Raw genomic sequence first — 17,481 nt, 5'->3', positions numbered from 1 at the left:
TAAATTTTTCGTTTTTTGCAACTGCGATATCTTTATTAATACTTAATATTTTTGCAAAGAAACAAGGCAAAAAAATTGAACTATTGTTCGTTTTAATTGCACCCCTCTTACTTTTTCAAAATTATTAATATATATGTCAAAAACAACAATTTAATTTTATTGTATGTTCTTTCCAAACAACCCAATAACCCATCTATTTGGAAAGAACATACAATAAAATTAGATTGTTGTTTTTGACATATATATTAGTAATTTTGAAAAAGTAAGAGGGGTGCAATTAAAACGAACAATAGTTCAATTTTTTTGCCTTGTTACTTTGCAAAAATATTAAGTATTAATAAAGATATCGCAGTTGCAGAAAACGAAAAATTTATTATAGTTTTTAATTTTTTTTGGGACAACTGAAGATTCAATTAAAATAATGAGCATTTTTGGACGGTTCAATTAGAGATATTTCGAATGGTATTTTTTTTTTCACACACACACGATTTGACCCAACAGTGTAATATGTATGAATATCAGTAATAGAGTGTAGCGTAAATAATTATGTATATATTGTGTAAATTATAGTAAACTACAATATATGTACAAACGTTGATGGTGTAGAATGCTGCGACATCTGCTGGCACGAAATAGAAATAAATACGAACGCGTTGCTTTGAAGATCGAAAGAGTGGGAGGGCAAGAGCGTGGCATTTAATTGCAGATAGCTGTGCCTCCGCCCCCACATCCTTGTCTCCACCGATAAACAAAAATCTCTTATTCGTAGATTAATGCGCGTGTATGCATATTAAAAGTGACTAATTACGAGGAAGTTATGTACCCATGGTGTGTTGAAAAGATAGGCACAGGACGCCTTTAAGACGACGATATGTGTGCGTTTTTTTGCACCGGATAGCCATTGCCCTTTTCACAGAGATCACGTATGTACGTATAGTACTTGAGGAAGAGACAGTAAGAGAGGAGCTTGGATTTTCACTGTGTCGTGTAGACATGCTTCTTCTGTGCTGTTGTATAGTTGCTGTGAATGCTGAGTGGTAAGTGTTATAAAACTGTGAAATAGATTTTATTTTGTTTAAGAGCATCTGTTAAAAGCATGTATACAAAATGCTTAAGAGGTGTTGGTGGTTTTAGTTGTGATTGTGATAAGTCAACCTTTATAGATTGTCTTGTCATAGACAATTTATTACTATAAAAACAAAACTTATTAAATTTTTAATGGTTTATTGACAACTTTTGTTAACTTTTAATTATATGAATTGTATTGATATCTTGTGCTGATTTTTTTTGAGTTTTCTCTGAAGTATTTTAATATGTTATATCACTTGTTTCTTCAGCAAGATTTTATTATGAGATATAAATTTTAATTAAAATAATGTTAAGATTTAGCTATTATTACATGTTTACTTTGAATTGCTATTGTGTACATATCCAATAACCTAAACTTATTACTTCAAATTTTGTTGATATCGAGGGTAAAATTTGAAATAAATGCTTTTTACTGATTATTGGCTACATGACTGATGTGTTTGATTCAAGATTTAATTAATAACAGATTTGTTTATTTGTTTAAAGAAATACTGGCATGATGGACTAGTAACCAGCTTAGTTTTGATCACTGAAAAATGGTTTTAAGCCGAAATGACAAGAGGAAAAGGAAAGAAGGAGATCTTGTGGATCTCATGGATCCACTTGCTGAACCTCCAAAAAAGTAAGTTATCTTACTGTCAAGAGTTAATTTAGTTATTCTGATAATTAATCAAATTGTTTTTATTTTAGAACTAAAGTACAAGCACAAAGAAAATTTGCTCAAGGTGCTGTCACTCCAACATACAGTCCTGTAACTACTCCAGTAAAGGAGAAGGAAAAAGTCAAGCCTGTAGTATTCACAGAGTTAATTACGCACAAACGGCCAAACACAGAAGACTTTTTGACATTTTTATGTTTTCGAGGTAAATTTATATATTTTCTTATACTACTTTCAAATTATATTGATTAATAATATAATTATTGAATTTGATGTCATGAAATAGTAAGATAACATTTAGTATCAGAAAATGTGTTTGTTTTTTTCAGGTACATCAACACTACCTTCAAACCTTAATTTTTTTAGCACAAGTCCCAAAAAAGTCAAAGCCAATCATGGAGCTAAATCAACAATATCCAAAGCAAATGGCGTGTGTGGTAAAACATCCCAGAATAAAAATGATAATCAATTTGCAGCAACTCAAAAACAAGCCAAGGAAAAGTCAGTTAGCTCTTCCAAAAAGCAACAAACAGAGCCAAAGGTACTCAAACTTAAGACCACAAATCCAGCAATTCAGGCGCTCAAGAAAAAGTACCAGGAGCAAAGACTAGCCAGAGAGAATAAACTGAAGAAAAAATTTAAACCGACAAACATTAAAACTCGTTCGTGTCCCGAGCTTTTACCACCTGAAAAATCTGTGGTAGTATCTAAAGCGGCGAAGAAAATCACACCAGTTATTGATAGTAGACGACGTGGGTTGAGAAGCACAGGTTTACTAGAAAGCGAGAAAAAAAGTTTACCAATGAGGCCCTTAAAGAAACAATTACCTGCAAAATTGAAGAAAAAAAAACTGGCAAAAGAGGAGTCGTCGAGTGTCGACTCGTTCCCTGTGAAAAAAAAACCGCAACCGAAAGTATTAACCAACAAACTTATGCATAAGAAACTAGTCGAGAAGAGCAAAAAAACTCTTCAGACTCGTCGTGTTACGCGTTCTCGTATAGATAATTCGCCTCAAACACCAGCGAGGAGACCTACCAGGAAGACTAAAGAGGCTGCAGCCGTGTACATGGAAATCCTGGGTAGAAAGCTTGTTACTCCAGATCTCGAAAACGACGATAACATGTCTCTTGATAGTTTTCCGGAGCTTCCTAATGCTAGAAAAATCGCGCAAACGGAGAATAAAATTAAGGCTCAAGCCAAATCGCTCAAAAACGGTTCTCAGGCTAAGGAAAAAGACAAGGAGAAAAAAGCGATGAGTAATATTAGGTATGAAAGAATTTTTTAGAGGCTCATTTGCAATGTTGTTGTTTTGATTCATGGACTTTTTCTAAACGTAATTTTATATAAAAAATCCATGATTCAAAAAACAAAGTTACCAATAAGTACAAGTAAGATTTTATTTCATAATACAATGTTTATTTTTGTTTTGTGATAACAGTGCCAAAGTAATTAAAAAGAAAGTCATCAGAGCAGTTCCTGTGTTGAAGAGTAAACGACCTGTCAAAGTGCAGAAATACACAGAATTGGATACTGACGAAGAATCGATAAGTTCCGAGGACACGGAAGAAATAGTCAAAAAGATTCCCGTAGTCAAGAGGCGATCGTTTGTCAAAGACCAAAAGCCTGAAAATCGCAAATTGAGATCTACTCGAAGTCTTGTCGATAAATTGCCAAGTCCAAAAAAAAGTATTACAAAGTTGAACGATGTTCAATTAAATACGGCTGCTAACGAAGTGACGAAAGCAGTGAAAAGTTTGGAATCAATGACCACCACCAAGGCGAACAAAGAAGCTGCTGCTACGAAGGATTTGCCAAAAGAAACTTTAAAAGAAAAGACCGCTCCCGTTGCAAAACGTAAACGTGATTTGTTGCAGGCACTGAAGGAAAAGGATACCCCGTTAAAAGCTTCGAAACTCGAGATGTCAAAAAACAAATCGACTAGCGAACCTATCGTTGATGAAGATACAATAAACTTGCAGAAATCCAAGAAAAAAAAGGATAACGAGAAAGACGAAATAGCAATATCACCGAAACCAAAACCCACCATCGTCGAAACACTGAAAATACAAGAACCAACAAAAACATCTGACGACGAGGAATCATTTCGTGGTTTTGCTAAACGACCAATTCTCGACGACATCCTCGACTGTAAGGCAAACGTGCTTAAGTCTAGTGGTGGCATTTATCCATGCATTAAGAGCGATGCTATCGCTGCTGTCAAGTTGGAGCCTGACTTTGGCGAACTTAAGGTATGACCGATGTACCCTACCAAAACGAGTGAGAAACAAAACACACACTAGTCGTTCCATGTTTTATGTCTTTTCTTTACCATTTATTTTTTTGTTTCATTATTTTTTCTTGTAATTATTAAGAGATAATTACATTTCTTTTTCTCTTGAAAGACGATTGTCAAATTTATAATGCGTATAAGGATGGATGTGTTTTTTATTTTAGTAATAAAATTTACTACGATACTTGTTTTATAATTTGGATTACCTTTAATTTGTGTTTCTCTTATTTATATCTCTTGTTCTTTTGTTGTTTCTTATCCCTCTTTTTAGATGCTTTTTCTTTTTTGTTATAATTTGGTAGTTTTTGCATGCTGTTTGACCATAAAATGGTGTAATTACATGTTTTTTAATATTCGAAATTGCTTATGGAATATTTGACTTTGCATATTTTGGAATAATTTAATTACTTAGTTGAAATTAATCCAAACAAGTTTGTTTTCCTTATCTAAAAATTTCATCATTTGAAACCATTTTGATCGACCTTCATTCGATAACTAAGAATAAACTTTTAAATAAAACACGGTATACTAAAACTTAAAAACAAAAATGAAAACGTAAAACAGAAAGAAAAAAAAACAATATACAGAAAAGAAATGAAGAAAAAGAAACGGTCAATAATTTTTATATGTATTGATAAAAAAAATTGAACATTTGAATTTCAAACAAATCGTGGAGTATAACATTATATATTCCAAAGAAGCTACTTTACAAAATCGCAAACTCCGCGGTCATTTTCTTGTAAAGTACTGCGATGAAGAATCACATTAATATAAGAAAAATCTTCAGTATTTCATGAGTAAAACATTACCACCTGTAGTTGTCCTTAGTAAGTATCATTGTTTTCCTACGTAAATCCCACATGCCCATTGGTATGTACGTTTTGCAAACACATCCGAATAAAAAGAAAATAAGGCCGTCAAATACAAAAAAGCATCCTCCCAAAAGGTATCGTCGACGACATCCTCGATGCACAACATAATCGACATTCCACGTGGTCTGAATCATCACGGACGCAAAGAGCGAGTAAACATGTCAACAGAGCAAATAGAAAAGTGGCTGAGCGAGAGTTCGCTAGCGAAAGAAGAGAGTAAGGTCGAGATGGACAAGTACATCCCGCCGCCGCCGCCACCAAGTCACGGTCACTTGTCGATATCACCGAAAATCCAACACCTCGTCAGACCTGTTAACGTCACTCTGTCGAAGCTGTCGGACAGGATGAAGAATCGCCTGCCAATGCCGATGGTCACGAAACTGCCAACTGTGTTCCTGACCAAGCCGAAGGACAAGGAAGCCGAAAAAGAAGTGACGAAAGAGAAGGAGAAGGAACCGCCAGCCAAGGAAAGAGAGAAAAGAGCCGAGGAGAAGAAAGACGAAGCCAGCGCTGGTCTAACGAGGAAACTCAGCAAGGACTCGTCTTTTGGCGACGACACCGGTGAGTTTCCCATTGGCGAATGGCGCCACGATCAAAAGACTCACTCTGTTTATTGTGCAGCGGACAGCGACGCGGTGTCGAAGTCAGATGCAACCTCCGTGTGCGACTCGACGGAGAAAAAGTCGCTGGCCAGTAGCAGTTCGCCGGAGAAGAATCGTGTTTTTTTTCACCAGGGCCGAAACAAGGTGCCCTTTCTGCCGAAAGTACGAGACCGCGGCAAGCCGCCCGCGAGCGCTCCCAACAACGCCTCGGCGTTCTCGCCCGAGAACGAAAGCAGCGTGTACGCCTTTGAAAGCGAGGCGGAGACGCCTGTGAGCACACCGTTCTTTCGTCGGAAGGCGCGCGACAGCGGCCAGAGGCACGATGCAGGTGAGCCTTCGTCGTCAGGTGAGCGAACGCGAGGACGCCTCATTCATACGTCACATTTTACAGGAGCTACTGAAAGTAAGGACAAGGTCAATAAGGAAACGAACGAAGCGAGTGAGAAGGAGCCCCAATCAACAGGGCATTTAAACTCGCCGGTGGAAGCTCGGAAAGACGAAGAACAACAACAAGCACAAAAGTCACCTCCGCTGTCGGAAAGAACCGCAACCCCGAAGAGCTTCGAGCTTCCGAAAAGTTTCGCAGACTTGACAAACGTGCAGGTGTTACCACTAGACAAATTAACAACAAGCTGGAGCAACGTCAATTACAGCGCCTCAATAGCCGTTCAAATCAATCTGGACGAGCAAAAGCAGCAGCAGCAGCAGCATCAGCAGCAGCAGAAACAAGAACAGACGGCTCAGCAGCAAGAAGGCACAGCGGAGGTAGAGCCTAGTGCGAGTCACAAGAGTACCGAGATATCGACGCAAACGGACACCAACGCGGACAACGACGACGACGACAATGGGCAATTGTTTTACATACCATTACAAGCCGTCACGAGGAATACCTCGGCTCAGGGTGGTCAGCAACTCATTCAAGGCGTGGCCGTTAAATTGGGCACTGAAGGACCCACTGGGCCAAATCAGAGAGTACTTTTGAAGGCTAAGTTGGTGACCAAGCCACCGATTTCTGTGGCGAGGTGTCCGCCTATCGGTACTGTACAACCGACAGCGAGGACACCGCAGAATGCTGAACAGCCCGATGGACCGTCGACTTCGAATGTTAATGTTGCAGTGGTGGGTTTGAAAGCGGTGCAAAAGTTGGACAAAGAGACGAAGACTGTTACGAGCATTGGTAGTAAACAGATTGTGAGTACTAATTTTCATCACAAGGTTTAACAGTCGATATTGTTCAACCGAAACTGTGCCTGAATAGGTTATTGTTATGTTAAGAATAAATAATTTAATCATGGCTTTATGAACAATCAGATAGAATCTTTTATCTAATTAAATTAAAAATAATCGTGAATATAAATTAAATAATTCCACTTATTCCGCTTCAAATAATTTTGCTATGAAAAATAAATTTAACAGTTCGGACTATTGTTGAGAATTTAATCAAATGCTTTGATTATTATTTGATCGAATTAATCGTCACAAAAGTAACTATGGTGAAACATTTTTGCAAAGCTTAAGCATAACGTTAATCTTAAAAATCATGATTATTAAAAAAAAAGCAATTTTGAATTTTAAAAGAATAATAGTTAGTCAACTTGCCGCTAGATGTCGTACGCCCTTCGCTTTCTAGAATTCACATTCATTCTATCTCGCAAGCGGCTGAGTTTCTCGGCAATTCATATATAAGAGCAGCAACTTTCTTAGTAAAATTGTGTTGTATGAAAGGAGAGAAGTTTAGCACTCCCCTAGACAAGGATGGAAACACAAATACCGTAAGGCACCGTCGCTTGCGACACTTACGAACATTTTTTTGCAATATTGTGCAAATAAAAAATAATCAATTAGTTAGTCACGCATAATTTTCTAAAAATTTATTTTTATTTTACATGCAAAATTATTTAAAAACTGTAATACTAACAATCAACTTAATTTTATCATTTATTAATCATTTAACAATAATCATAAAAATTATCGCAGCATAAAACGTCGGGTACCGAAAAGCACGTCAAATCTCTAAAAACCAAAGAAAGACGAGCATCCGTTGACAATGTGAAATCAAGCAAAAAATCACAGCCGAAGAAACCAATTGAAGTCGTATTGCCCACTAACAATACGATATTCCCGAAAACTAAAGAATTAAATGAAGAAGCTCGCCTGGTTGATGCCCCGATATTTCGACCAACGGAGAAAGAATTTCAAGACCCTTTGGAGTACATCGACAAAATTCGACCGATCGCTGAGAAATTTGGCATTTGCAAGGTTGTCCCACCTTCTAATTTCAAGGTGGGTTATTGTTCTGATGTTATGTCGTTATGGTTCTGTTCGATGGATTTTTATTGTACAATTATTAAAAAAAAATTTCTTATTACAGCCGGAATGCAAAGTATCCGACGACATGCGTTTCACTGCCTACAATCACTACGTGCACCGAATGTTAAATCGTTGGGGTCCCAACGTCAAAGAGCTCATGGCTATAAAGAAATATTTAGCCACGCAGAGTATAAGTTTAACTCAACCACCTTGGATCGGTGGTATGGAAGTAGACCTACCTCACTTGTATCAAATCGTACAAAATCTTGGAGGATTAAAAGAAGTTATCGAGAAAAAGAAATGGCAAAAAGTCGCGGATGGTATGAAAATACCAAGATCGGCTCAAGATCGCGTTACTAAGTTAGATGATATTTATTGCAAATATTTACTTCCTTATGATACTCTGTCGCAAGGTAAGACACATTGTTGTTGATTTATAAGGATTTCTTTTAAGTGGACGATTGATGAATTTTTAGACGAAAGAGATAAGCTTTTCAAAGACGTAGAAACTGACTGGGCAAAACGAGAAAAAAGAGACAGGCAGGATTCTCAATCGACTGACACTGAAGACGACGAGGAAGAGGACAATACCGAAGAGATTGAGGAGTGTATTGTAAAAGTATGTAATTTTAAAAACGTCAAAGCTGTACTTATATTTTCAACACACTCTTAATCATAAAACTGTTATCTCCAACAGGGCCGCAATATGCCACTGAACGCATTTTACAGAATCGCACGTAACACTCAACGCATGTGGTTCGGTGACAATCAGCGCAACGAGATTGAGGGTGCTTCGGCCGATGAGGTAGAGGTGGCATTTTGGAAGCATGTAGTCGAGAAAAAACGTCACGTGTGCGTACATGCCGCCAGCATCGATTCAGGTGGACGAGGTTTTGGATTTTCCGTAGCTAAAAATAGCCCATTCGCACGACATCCTTGGAATTTGAAGATTCTTACGAATAATGCTGGTTCGGTGCTTCGAGCACTTGGCCCGCAGATGGGTAAGTTACTATTTTGTTCTACGATCCTTCTAGAATTTTGCGATAATATATGAAATTGTTTGCAGGTGTAACAGTACCAACCCTTCACGTAGGAATGTTGTTTAGTGCATGTTGTTGGTATCGTGATCCACACGGGTTACCTTGGATCGAGTATTTACACACAGGTGCTAAGAAAATCTGGTATGGTATACCAGACGAACAAAACAATACTTTCCGCAAAGCCTTTACTAAAATGTTTCCACGCTACTGTAAGAACAAAACCATTTGGTTACCTTCCGATACAGCTATGGTACCACCTGATATGTTGGTTGCTAATGGTGTACCGCTGTGTCAAACGATACAAGAGCCTGGACAGTTTATCGTTGTGTTCCCAAAAGCTTTTACTTCTAGCATTTGCACTGGCTATGTGGTATCCGAAAGCGTCTATTTCGCGCAGTCATCATGGCTTGAAGCTGCCGAACAAGTTTTTCGGGTAGGATTATTGATGATCTTGAAAGACATTTTGTTTGAAAATTTTCTGTTACAAAATTGTTTGTTTAATTTTTTAGGATATACATGATAGCTGTGAGCCTTCAATATTTTCATTTGAAAGACTGTTATTTAGCATAATCAATGATTCTAGATCTCATATTGATGTACTTAAACAGGTATGTTGATCATTCTAAGATTTCTCAATCGAAAAAAAAGAAACAATTTAGTTGAATGTATATGGTTTATTTAATTTTGGTTTTACAGATTTTACCAACTGTTATTAAAGTTTGTAATAAAGAAATAGAAAATCGCAAAAAATTGAAAGAACTGGGTCTCGTGAATACAGAAAAACTGTCACTACCAGAGAATGAGAAGAAGGGAAAGAATAAAAAGGTCGTGGAAGATGAAGGTGATTACGAATGTGATACATGTCGAGCAAATTTATTTGTATCTTTAGTAAGCAACCCCACGGATGAGAGTATCTTTTGCCTAACTCATGGTATTCACTATGTAGAGAAGAAGAAGCAAGTTGTAAAGAATTGCACGCTTATGTATACGTACAGTGAGGTACGTTTATTAACACTTTACATATTTATAATCGTTACTTTCAACATACTCATTCTTCTTTTCTGTTTTAGAGCGAATTAAACGATCTTATTCACAAACTAAAGAACAGGATCGAAGCCAAATCTAAGAAGACTAATCAAACAAAACATGCTAAATAGATGAACGTGAATTATTTATTTAAATAGATGACGATATTTATAAATTCGTTTATATCAGAATGTGTTTCTAGAATATTTCTACAGGAAAACTGTACGCTTTTCAAAAGAGATTATTTATTAGGATTTTTGACAGTCATTTAAAGGTAGCTGACAATTTTTAATGTCGCAGTGATAAAAAAAGTAAACTAAACTAGAATTGTTAACAGAAAGGGGAAAAATATTATCAGTTTTAGGGAAAAGACTTTTAAGACAAGCGCATTTTACTTGTCTTTCAAAATATAGTCGTTCTATATGTATGTATTAGTCAATTTTATAGTAAGCTTTCTTGAGTACTTTAATAAATAAAATAATGTTACACACTGTCTAATAGTTGTGTGAATCGAAAACTTTGAATGTCATCACTGCCGCTTTATTAAATAGATTGCTAAAACGAAAATGTCTTATTCCAAATGTATTCGTGGAAATGTTTTATTTGTTCATTTATTTAAAAAATGAAGTGTATTACTAGTGAGATAACTACTTATTTTTTAAGTTTTGTAGGCAATTATTATCATTATGATACATAATAACGAAACATCACATTTTTTTATACTGAATTTTTATTTGTATATTTCGTAGAGTGAATTTCTTGTAATTAGAAACATGTTTCGATGCGCACATTAAATATACATTTTATATATATATGCATGATTTTTTTTATACAAAATGTTTGTATTTTGCCAAGCGAACGATAATAGCCAAATTTATAAATATGATTTTTTATGTAGTTTTTTCATTGTTCTGGATTGCGTAATCTTTTTAAAGTTGTACTTCAATAAAATGATTTATGATTAATAGATTATCATTATTTCAATAATTTTTTTCGATCCTGTGCCTTTACAATGTATGGCAAGCTCAACGTATTTTGATTTCTCGCGTAATTTTTTTACTTTCAAATACTATTTCTCGATATCAAGCATGTAATAGTTAAATAAATTAATTTTTTACTTAAAAGAAGTTATCTAGTCCATATATGAGATATTTGCAATTTTTTTCGAATAAAAAAATATGTATTTATCTGTATAATATTATGTTAAAAGATGGTCCATTCGACAAAAGGATCATTTGTTTGTACATAAAACTCAAGCATTTCACTTTTACAATAGGAATAACAATGAACTGATGTTAATTTCACATATTACTAAGTCGATTATGCAAAATAGTCATCACAGACAACTTATGAACAGAATAAGAACTTTTTTAAAAAAGAAACAAACATTCAGAAGTCTAGACTCTATTCTTAAATCTAATAAATACAGTATGTTTCATTAACTTACAATGAAAATCATCAAAGCATTATCATTTTTTCATAAAGATGTAAATGTGATCACATTTTTGTACGTCGAGGATGTATTTATTTTCAGTATGGCATCGTCAATACACTAGATTAAGGAAATGTTAAAAATTATTTTCAACTTTGGTAAGACAAACGTGTTGAAATGTCTACGTAAAAATTGTAGAAACACTATGGAATAATGACACAATGAACTCAATAATAATCATTGGTAATGGACTGGCATTTACAAGTGACTATGAATAATGCTTTCCACTGGATTAAACAGCGTTCAATACACAACTAAATCTCTTAACATCTAGTGACTAAACCAATTGATTATTAATTAATTTTCGTATGAGCTTTTAAAGTAATCTCTTACTTATTATGCATTGAAATTATTACACATTTAATAAAATGCAAGTCGTAAGATTGAAACGATAGAAAAATCTAGTCATCATTTGTGCTATAAACAAAAAATTAAACAAAATATAAACATTTTCATTCTCTTCTCTGGATGATATCAGACAGCAGCTGCTTTGAATTTTCCTTCGTGAATTGATCCTCTTCCTCATCAGAGCTAAAATTGGCATTTAGCAAATTAGTGAGGGAACTCGATTTCTGCATAATCAGTGGAAAATTAGTATCATTAGTATCTTGAGACTTTAAACAGGTTGTCGTCAATGAATTTGATTGCAACTCCAATTCTTTGCAGGATTCTTTTTTGTTTATCATTATCTTATGAACTACATGTAGAGTTATTCCACCAAGGCACATGAGTAAGCCCACAAAATTAAGGCCACTAATTTTATCTCCTCTGTATTCATATGCTATGACCACAATACTTATTTCCTAAAACAATTAATAATATTAAAATCAAAATTAGCTTAAATAGTATCAAACATATTAGATTTTGATATGATTTTTATTTACTTTGAATATTCCAGCTATAGATAATGTAAGACTAGAAGTATAAGTAACAACCAAAAATTCCATAACTTCCATCATAAACGCCAACAAGCCTCCACTTAAAACATAAGTTACAGTGACTATAAGCGTAGAATCATTCCAGTCATATTTCTGAAGAGCTTTGTACACTTCTGAACTCTCCATTGCCACAGCTACAGGAAATATTGATAGAAGCATCCATGGTTGCATGTAGTACATCATATCGATTGGATTTCTCAATCCAATTTTAGACTTTTGCATTATCATTTGTGCCATTGTCCAGCGTACTCCACTCGTTAGAGATGCAAGGAGACATAATATGAAACCTATCAAGTTAAAATCCACAGATTCATATGTAAACATTATTAATCCACAAGAGATCATAGATACTATTCCAGCAAGAAGCCATGACTAAAACAATAAATTAATAAATTAATAAATCCCTTCACAAACTAAATTTGTTTTCATTTTTTTATCCAAGTTCTATAAAATAATTCACCTTTTTTTCTAACCCAAAAAGAAGAGCAAAGCCAAGGATAAAAATAATGGTTGTAGATTTGGTCATAGTATACCTGAAAAAAAGAGATATTTTAATGCTCTATATCCGTTTCGATGGAATGTTTATACTTACAAAGACATTGTGACAAGTGACATGCCCCAATTTGAAAATCCAATGTCCAAACCACTTGCAATGCCTGGTAAGCTCAATGTCCAGACTATTGTTTGACATGATAATCGACAAACTTGTTGATGTTTGGAACATTTTCTCAGAGATCTTATCAAACCAGCTAAGATAAACTTCAAAACTAAGTGAACACATATCACTGACAATGGGTAATTAAATTTCTGAAATGAATTCATAAATTTTACTTCAAGCTTGTGGAATAAGAATAGTAGCGACAAATTAATAACTTACATAAGTTCCATACAACCATTTTTGATAAAAGGTAAGTCCAATAGACAGTACAAAATATACAGCAATAAGAGTAATGGTCTGCATCAACTTATTCCAAAAAAGGGTTTTTCTGGTAGCTGGCTGATGCTCCGGTGCATGTTGAATAAAGTAGTCATAAGTCTCTTCGTCATCTTCGGCGAGTTCATATTTAATATTTGATCTTGGCATATTTTTGTCAAGGCAATATCTATTGAAATTAGAGTTTCTTTGAGAAATTTATATGAATAAGCCTGACTTAAAAGTGCTTACCACTTTTAGTCCATTTAAATAATGTGGGAGGATATTGTTTAATAGAGGTTTGCATAGATGAAGTGTACTATTGTTACTTTATCACCTGGAAAACCAGTGCAACATCCAAGTGTATGTCATAGTTGCTCCTAACTGAAATAGCAAAAGCAGTCTATGAATATTCATGCATATTGTATACTATGTTCTTGTAGTCACCAACAATAATCAATTTTAATTTTACAAAAAAGCAAATAGACATTTCTCGCTGTATAGGATAATCAATTCCAATTCGTTTCACCTTTCATGAAAATATTAATTGAAACAAAAAACATCTGTATAGTAGAGTAAAAAGAATCATGTAGAACATATGCCATTATTAACTGAAAAATGAGATAAGCTAGGAGCACAAATTGATAACGCAAAATTGAAATGACAAGCACGTTTCACGCCAACAGACTTCTTTTCTTGCACTTCACAAAAAGCAAGAGATAATTCTGTATACAATTTTAAACACCTTCACGTGAACAATATTACGGCAAGCCATAGACTGTTTTTTGATTGATGAGAAATCCGATCACTTAGGAATGGTAAATATAACCTCAAATCTATGTCCATCGTCCTTCTAATACTTACATCACCTTATGGGAATATCTTTAAAGGAAAATCCAGGCAGAGAATTGTTTGAAATTGCCAGCAGACAACTTGAGCCGGCTAATGTCATCGATTCTCTGTCTTACTTGGAAACAGCACGACAGCTGTGCCTGTGCTGCTGCTGGCTGGCGCTGAACGCCGCGCGCGTGGCACACTGTAGCTTTAGTCGGAACGTTGAATGAGATGCGCAGCGCATCTAAATTATTAAACTCACTTGCGTGGGTGTGTAAGGTGGGCAGGATTCTGTGAGGCCGGTTTTCATAAACGATGTATCTTAGATTGGGAGCATCATTGATTTCTTCTAACGAATTTTTTAATATCTCTTTTTTTGGATCTTTAAAAATGTAGGATTTGATAGTCATTATAAATTATTGAAAAAGAAAGAAAACACTTGAGTTTATACGAAAAATTGTTGTCTAATTGTATGACGAGTATATTTTACATGTCGTTAGATACTATTTATATACATTTACAATACAGCTTGATCAGGATTTTTTTCATCGGAATCGGATACTTTTTTCCTTCGTTACGTTCAATGCAGTTTGAGTGCGATAAAAAAAAAACATCAATTTTTTTGCTTACTAACTATACAAAACGATAATAAATAGTTTCATTTTCTATGTCAGTCAAGGAAGCAATTAAAAAAAACTGTTGAGAGTCGAATTATATTTGCTGAAGGAAATTCGAATATATAGTTCAGACCTAATTTAAAAAATGCTTGTCTAAATAGATGACTCATTTAAATTATATTATCTTTTTTGTCGTACGTGACTTACGCAGTTAATTTCATTTTGCTAGATAACACGTTTTTTTATTATTACCTGAAAAAAAAATTATCGCGACTTACTAAAATCACCGTCCTTCTGTCGCAGGAATCAGACACGCAATATTGTAAGATGCTCATCTGTGTAACTTGTGATCGGGCATATAATTCGTAGTAATCAGCATTTGTGAATAAATATCAAATAATTTGAGAACTTTTGAACAAGCGTTTTGTACAAACGAAAGAAAAATCTTACCTTGCAAAGACAATAGCATAGGTAATCGCGATTAAACTCAACTTGTCACTTCACACAATGACGCACATCGTTTTATTGTTTTGTTTATATTCACTTGTAATAATCAGTGTTTCTCACACGCGGCAACACAGAGTGACCGGTAAAAACTGTTATCTGCGTTCGGAACGCGAACCGTTTCTGTTGTAGCTGCCACGACCACGAGATCCGCTTTTTGCTGTTTTGCCACCACTACTCGTTGTTGCTACTGCTGGTGCCGCTGACGATGACGCGCTGCTCGTTGATGTCGAAGAATTACCTGCAGAGCCCTGCAACGAAGATGCGATTATTATTGTTTCCATAAATAGCGGCGTTTTTTTTTAATCCATGATAATTGAGCTGCACCGACCCGACTCACTGATGATTTATTCTCAATTATTTTTTCCCTCTCTTCGAGTACATAATCACACGCGCGTTATGTCAACAATGGTTTTACGATTCGAATGCACCGAGTTTTGCGGCCTCGCGTTAAAAGCTTTTACCATCGTAAACGCACAATTTTACGAGCGTCAACAATACTCATTTTGCAATTGAGTTTGAAAATTGTTTGTTCGTTTTCTAATGATTTACAGCTTACTATTATTTTAACTGCGATTTCTTTGTACTTGAACGCATGTGACACTATCTCACTACAGCAATTATTTTTGGAGTAGAACGAATCTGGTTCTGCCGGGCTCGGCATTCCTTTTGTATTGAATTTTTATTTTTCATTCGACAAAAACGTTTGTTCAAAGACAACTGTTAGAATGAATTTTTCAATGTGTAAAAACTAACATACTTTTTTAATTCCAATGGTTATTATTCTTACTGCATAGGTTCAATTGCGTACCTACGCGTGGTAAAGCTTAAAACAAAAATAATAATAATCTCACCTGCGACGAAGTATTTCCACCATTGCCACCTTTGCTCGAGGATGCCAAAGTATTGGCAGTCGAGGATGTTGAGGCTGATGCTGCGCTATTTTGCGTCGTCTGTGTAACAAGAGGAATAAGAAAAAACAATGAGTGCTTGAGAACTCAACGGCGTTCATGCGTATAGAGTTCTACTTTAGTTAGATCACAATTTATGAATAACGTATACTTATTTTTTTATATGCTGTATATTATATATACAGCTCGTGTTTGGAGTAGTATAGTTAGATGACAGAAAATAATCTTCAATTCAAGAGATATTGGCATTTGTAAATTTATTTGTATGTATTTATGGTGAGTGCTCACTATTTTCATTAACATAAAATATTCAGCAAGTGACCCAAACTTCAAAAATACAAAAATTAAATAACAAATGTCAAAACCAATTTCCATATCAGTAAAGAGGTAACTAAAGAGAATGGTGCTAAAAAAATATTAGAAAAAAAATTAAATAGAAAAGCCCCTTTATTTTACCCTAAGATTTCTTACTGGTGGTCCACTCTTGTCATTGCCATTGTTTGAAGCATTATTGTTGCCAGATGAACCACGATTACTTATCTCAATAGCAAGAGATGGGTTAGGCTCGCTCATGTTCAATTGCTCATTGAAAACCATGCAGAAATCACCAATTTTCTGAATGTCTCCATTTTTACCAGAATACAAAGTGAGGCATTGTCTCCAGATTGAAGCATAACCTTTGCTTAGTCTCACTATGTCTCCAGGTTGTAAAAGTGTACCAGGTTCATCCCAAATTGATACGTTAATACATGCTGTGCTGTCGGCAACTGAAATTATACATAATGTAGATATATGTCTTATTTTATTTATCAGGTCATAGTTAAAACATCAATGACAGCAAGTATACGTAAACATATCAACAAATGTTTCAAAAATAATCTTTATAATCACTTAATCTCGAGAGTAGAATAAGTACACACGTTTATATCGAAACATTAAACTCTAAATAAATGCACATGTCTGACTAGCTATCAATGATTAAGAGAAAAAACCTTCATTAACCGACCTTTGAATGTTCGAACTTCGCGGTTGTCTTTGGTGATGGTAGGATGACTGATCTCAAGAATGATGAACACCACGTTGATGTTTTTCTGTCCGGGGCGTATGTCCTTAATTAGCGTATACTCCATCACTCTAAAATTTTTTTACTTAGCTATTCGTTATATTCGTCGTCTTTATATCACCAACTTTGATTAACCTACACTACTTAACTCACTGTGAACGCGCGCACACTACCATTTAGGAAATCTCGTCATAGATAAAATGTTATGAGCAGACAATTTTCGTTTGTTCATAAACAATTTCGAGATTCTTATCAATACTACCAATTAGTTCGAAAGCTCATCAATACGCTAATATCTAACGTAAACTTATAATTGGTTAGC

General features: G+C 35.0%; 3 protein-coding genes and 1 non-coding gene across 8 annotated transcripts; 2 read left to right on the top strand and 2 right to left on the bottom strand.

The window, feature by feature from the left end:
• Positions 1 to 729: 729 nt before the first annotated feature.
• Positions 730 to 10,048, top strand: LOC131668376 (protein Jumonji). Its single transcript, XM_058942485.1, has 16 exons — positions 730 to 1,037; positions 1,576 to 1,711; positions 1,780 to 1,952; positions 2,077 to 3,013; positions 3,186 to 3,996; positions 4,984 to 5,470; positions 5,531 to 5,839; positions 5,903 to 6,702; positions 7,489 to 7,794; positions 7,883 to 8,234; positions 8,298 to 8,440; positions 8,519 to 8,822; positions 8,888 to 9,294; positions 9,371 to 9,469; positions 9,558 to 9,860; positions 9,932 to 10,048. The coding sequence occupies exons 2-16, from the start codon at positions 1,626 to 1,628 to the stop codon at positions 10,016 to 10,018; spliced, it is 5,604 nt and encodes a 1,867-aa protein (XP_058798468.1). The 5' UTR covers positions 730 to 1,037; positions 1,576 to 1,625; the 3' UTR covers positions 10,019 to 10,048.
• On the top strand, positions 7,223 to 7,322 carry LOC131668443 (U6atac minor spliceosomal RNA). The gene has a single exon (XR_009302270.1). It is a non-coding gene; the product is annotated as a U6atac minor spliceosomal RNA (small nuclear RNA).
• Positions 10,049 to 10,065: 17 nt separating the features above from the next.
• Positions 10,066 to 15,272, bottom strand: LOC131668377 (solute carrier family 35 member C2). 5 transcript variants are annotated; one of them, XM_058942486.1, is made up of 8 exons: positions 14,327 to 15,272; positions 14,095 to 14,272; positions 13,483 to 13,614; positions 13,195 to 13,420; positions 12,910 to 13,124; positions 12,778 to 12,850; positions 12,264 to 12,689; positions 10,067 to 12,182 (listed from the first exon to the last, which is right to left on the bottom strand). In XM_058942486.1, exons 4-8 carry the CDS (start codon positions 13,399 to 13,401, stop codon positions 11,832 to 11,834), a joined length of 1,272 nt encoding a protein of 423 aa, XP_058798469.1. In that variant the 5' UTR covers positions 13,402 to 13,420; positions 13,483 to 13,614; positions 14,095 to 14,272; positions 14,327 to 15,272; the 3' UTR covers positions 10,067 to 11,831. The 5 variants fall into 5 exon arrangements, with proteins under 5 accessions (XP_058798470.1, XP_058798469.1, XP_058798472.1 ...); XM_058942487.1 differs by having other exon boundaries at positions 10,066 to 12,182; positions 13,195 to 13,438; positions 14,095 to 15,272; XM_058942489.1 differs by lacking the exons at positions 14,095 to 14,272; positions 14,327 to 15,272 and adding an exon at positions 13,976 to 14,064.
• An 8-nt stretch (positions 15,273 to 15,280) lies between these two features.
• Positions 15,281 to 17,226, bottom strand: LOC131668394 (SOSS complex subunit B homolog). The gene is made up of 4 exons (XM_058942510.1): positions 17,103 to 17,226; positions 16,553 to 16,863; positions 16,040 to 16,138; positions 15,281 to 15,436 (listed from the first exon to the last, which is right to left on the bottom strand). Exons 1-4 carry the CDS (start codon positions 17,224 to 17,226, stop codon positions 15,281 to 15,283), a joined length of 690 nt encoding a protein of 229 aa, XP_058798493.1.
• Positions 17,227 to 17,481: the final 255 nt, after the last annotated feature.

Source organism: Phymastichus coffea, unplaced genomic scaffold, assembly GCF_024137745.1.
Source record: "Phymastichus coffea isolate CEN01 unplaced genomic scaffold, Cenicafe_Pcof_1.1 PCOF00077, whole genome shotgun sequence".
Classification (NCBI taxonomy): domain Eukaryota; kingdom Metazoa; phylum Arthropoda; class Insecta; order Hymenoptera; family Eulophidae; genus Phymastichus; species Phymastichus coffea.
This window is presented reverse-complemented; position numbering and strand designations above follow the sequence as displayed.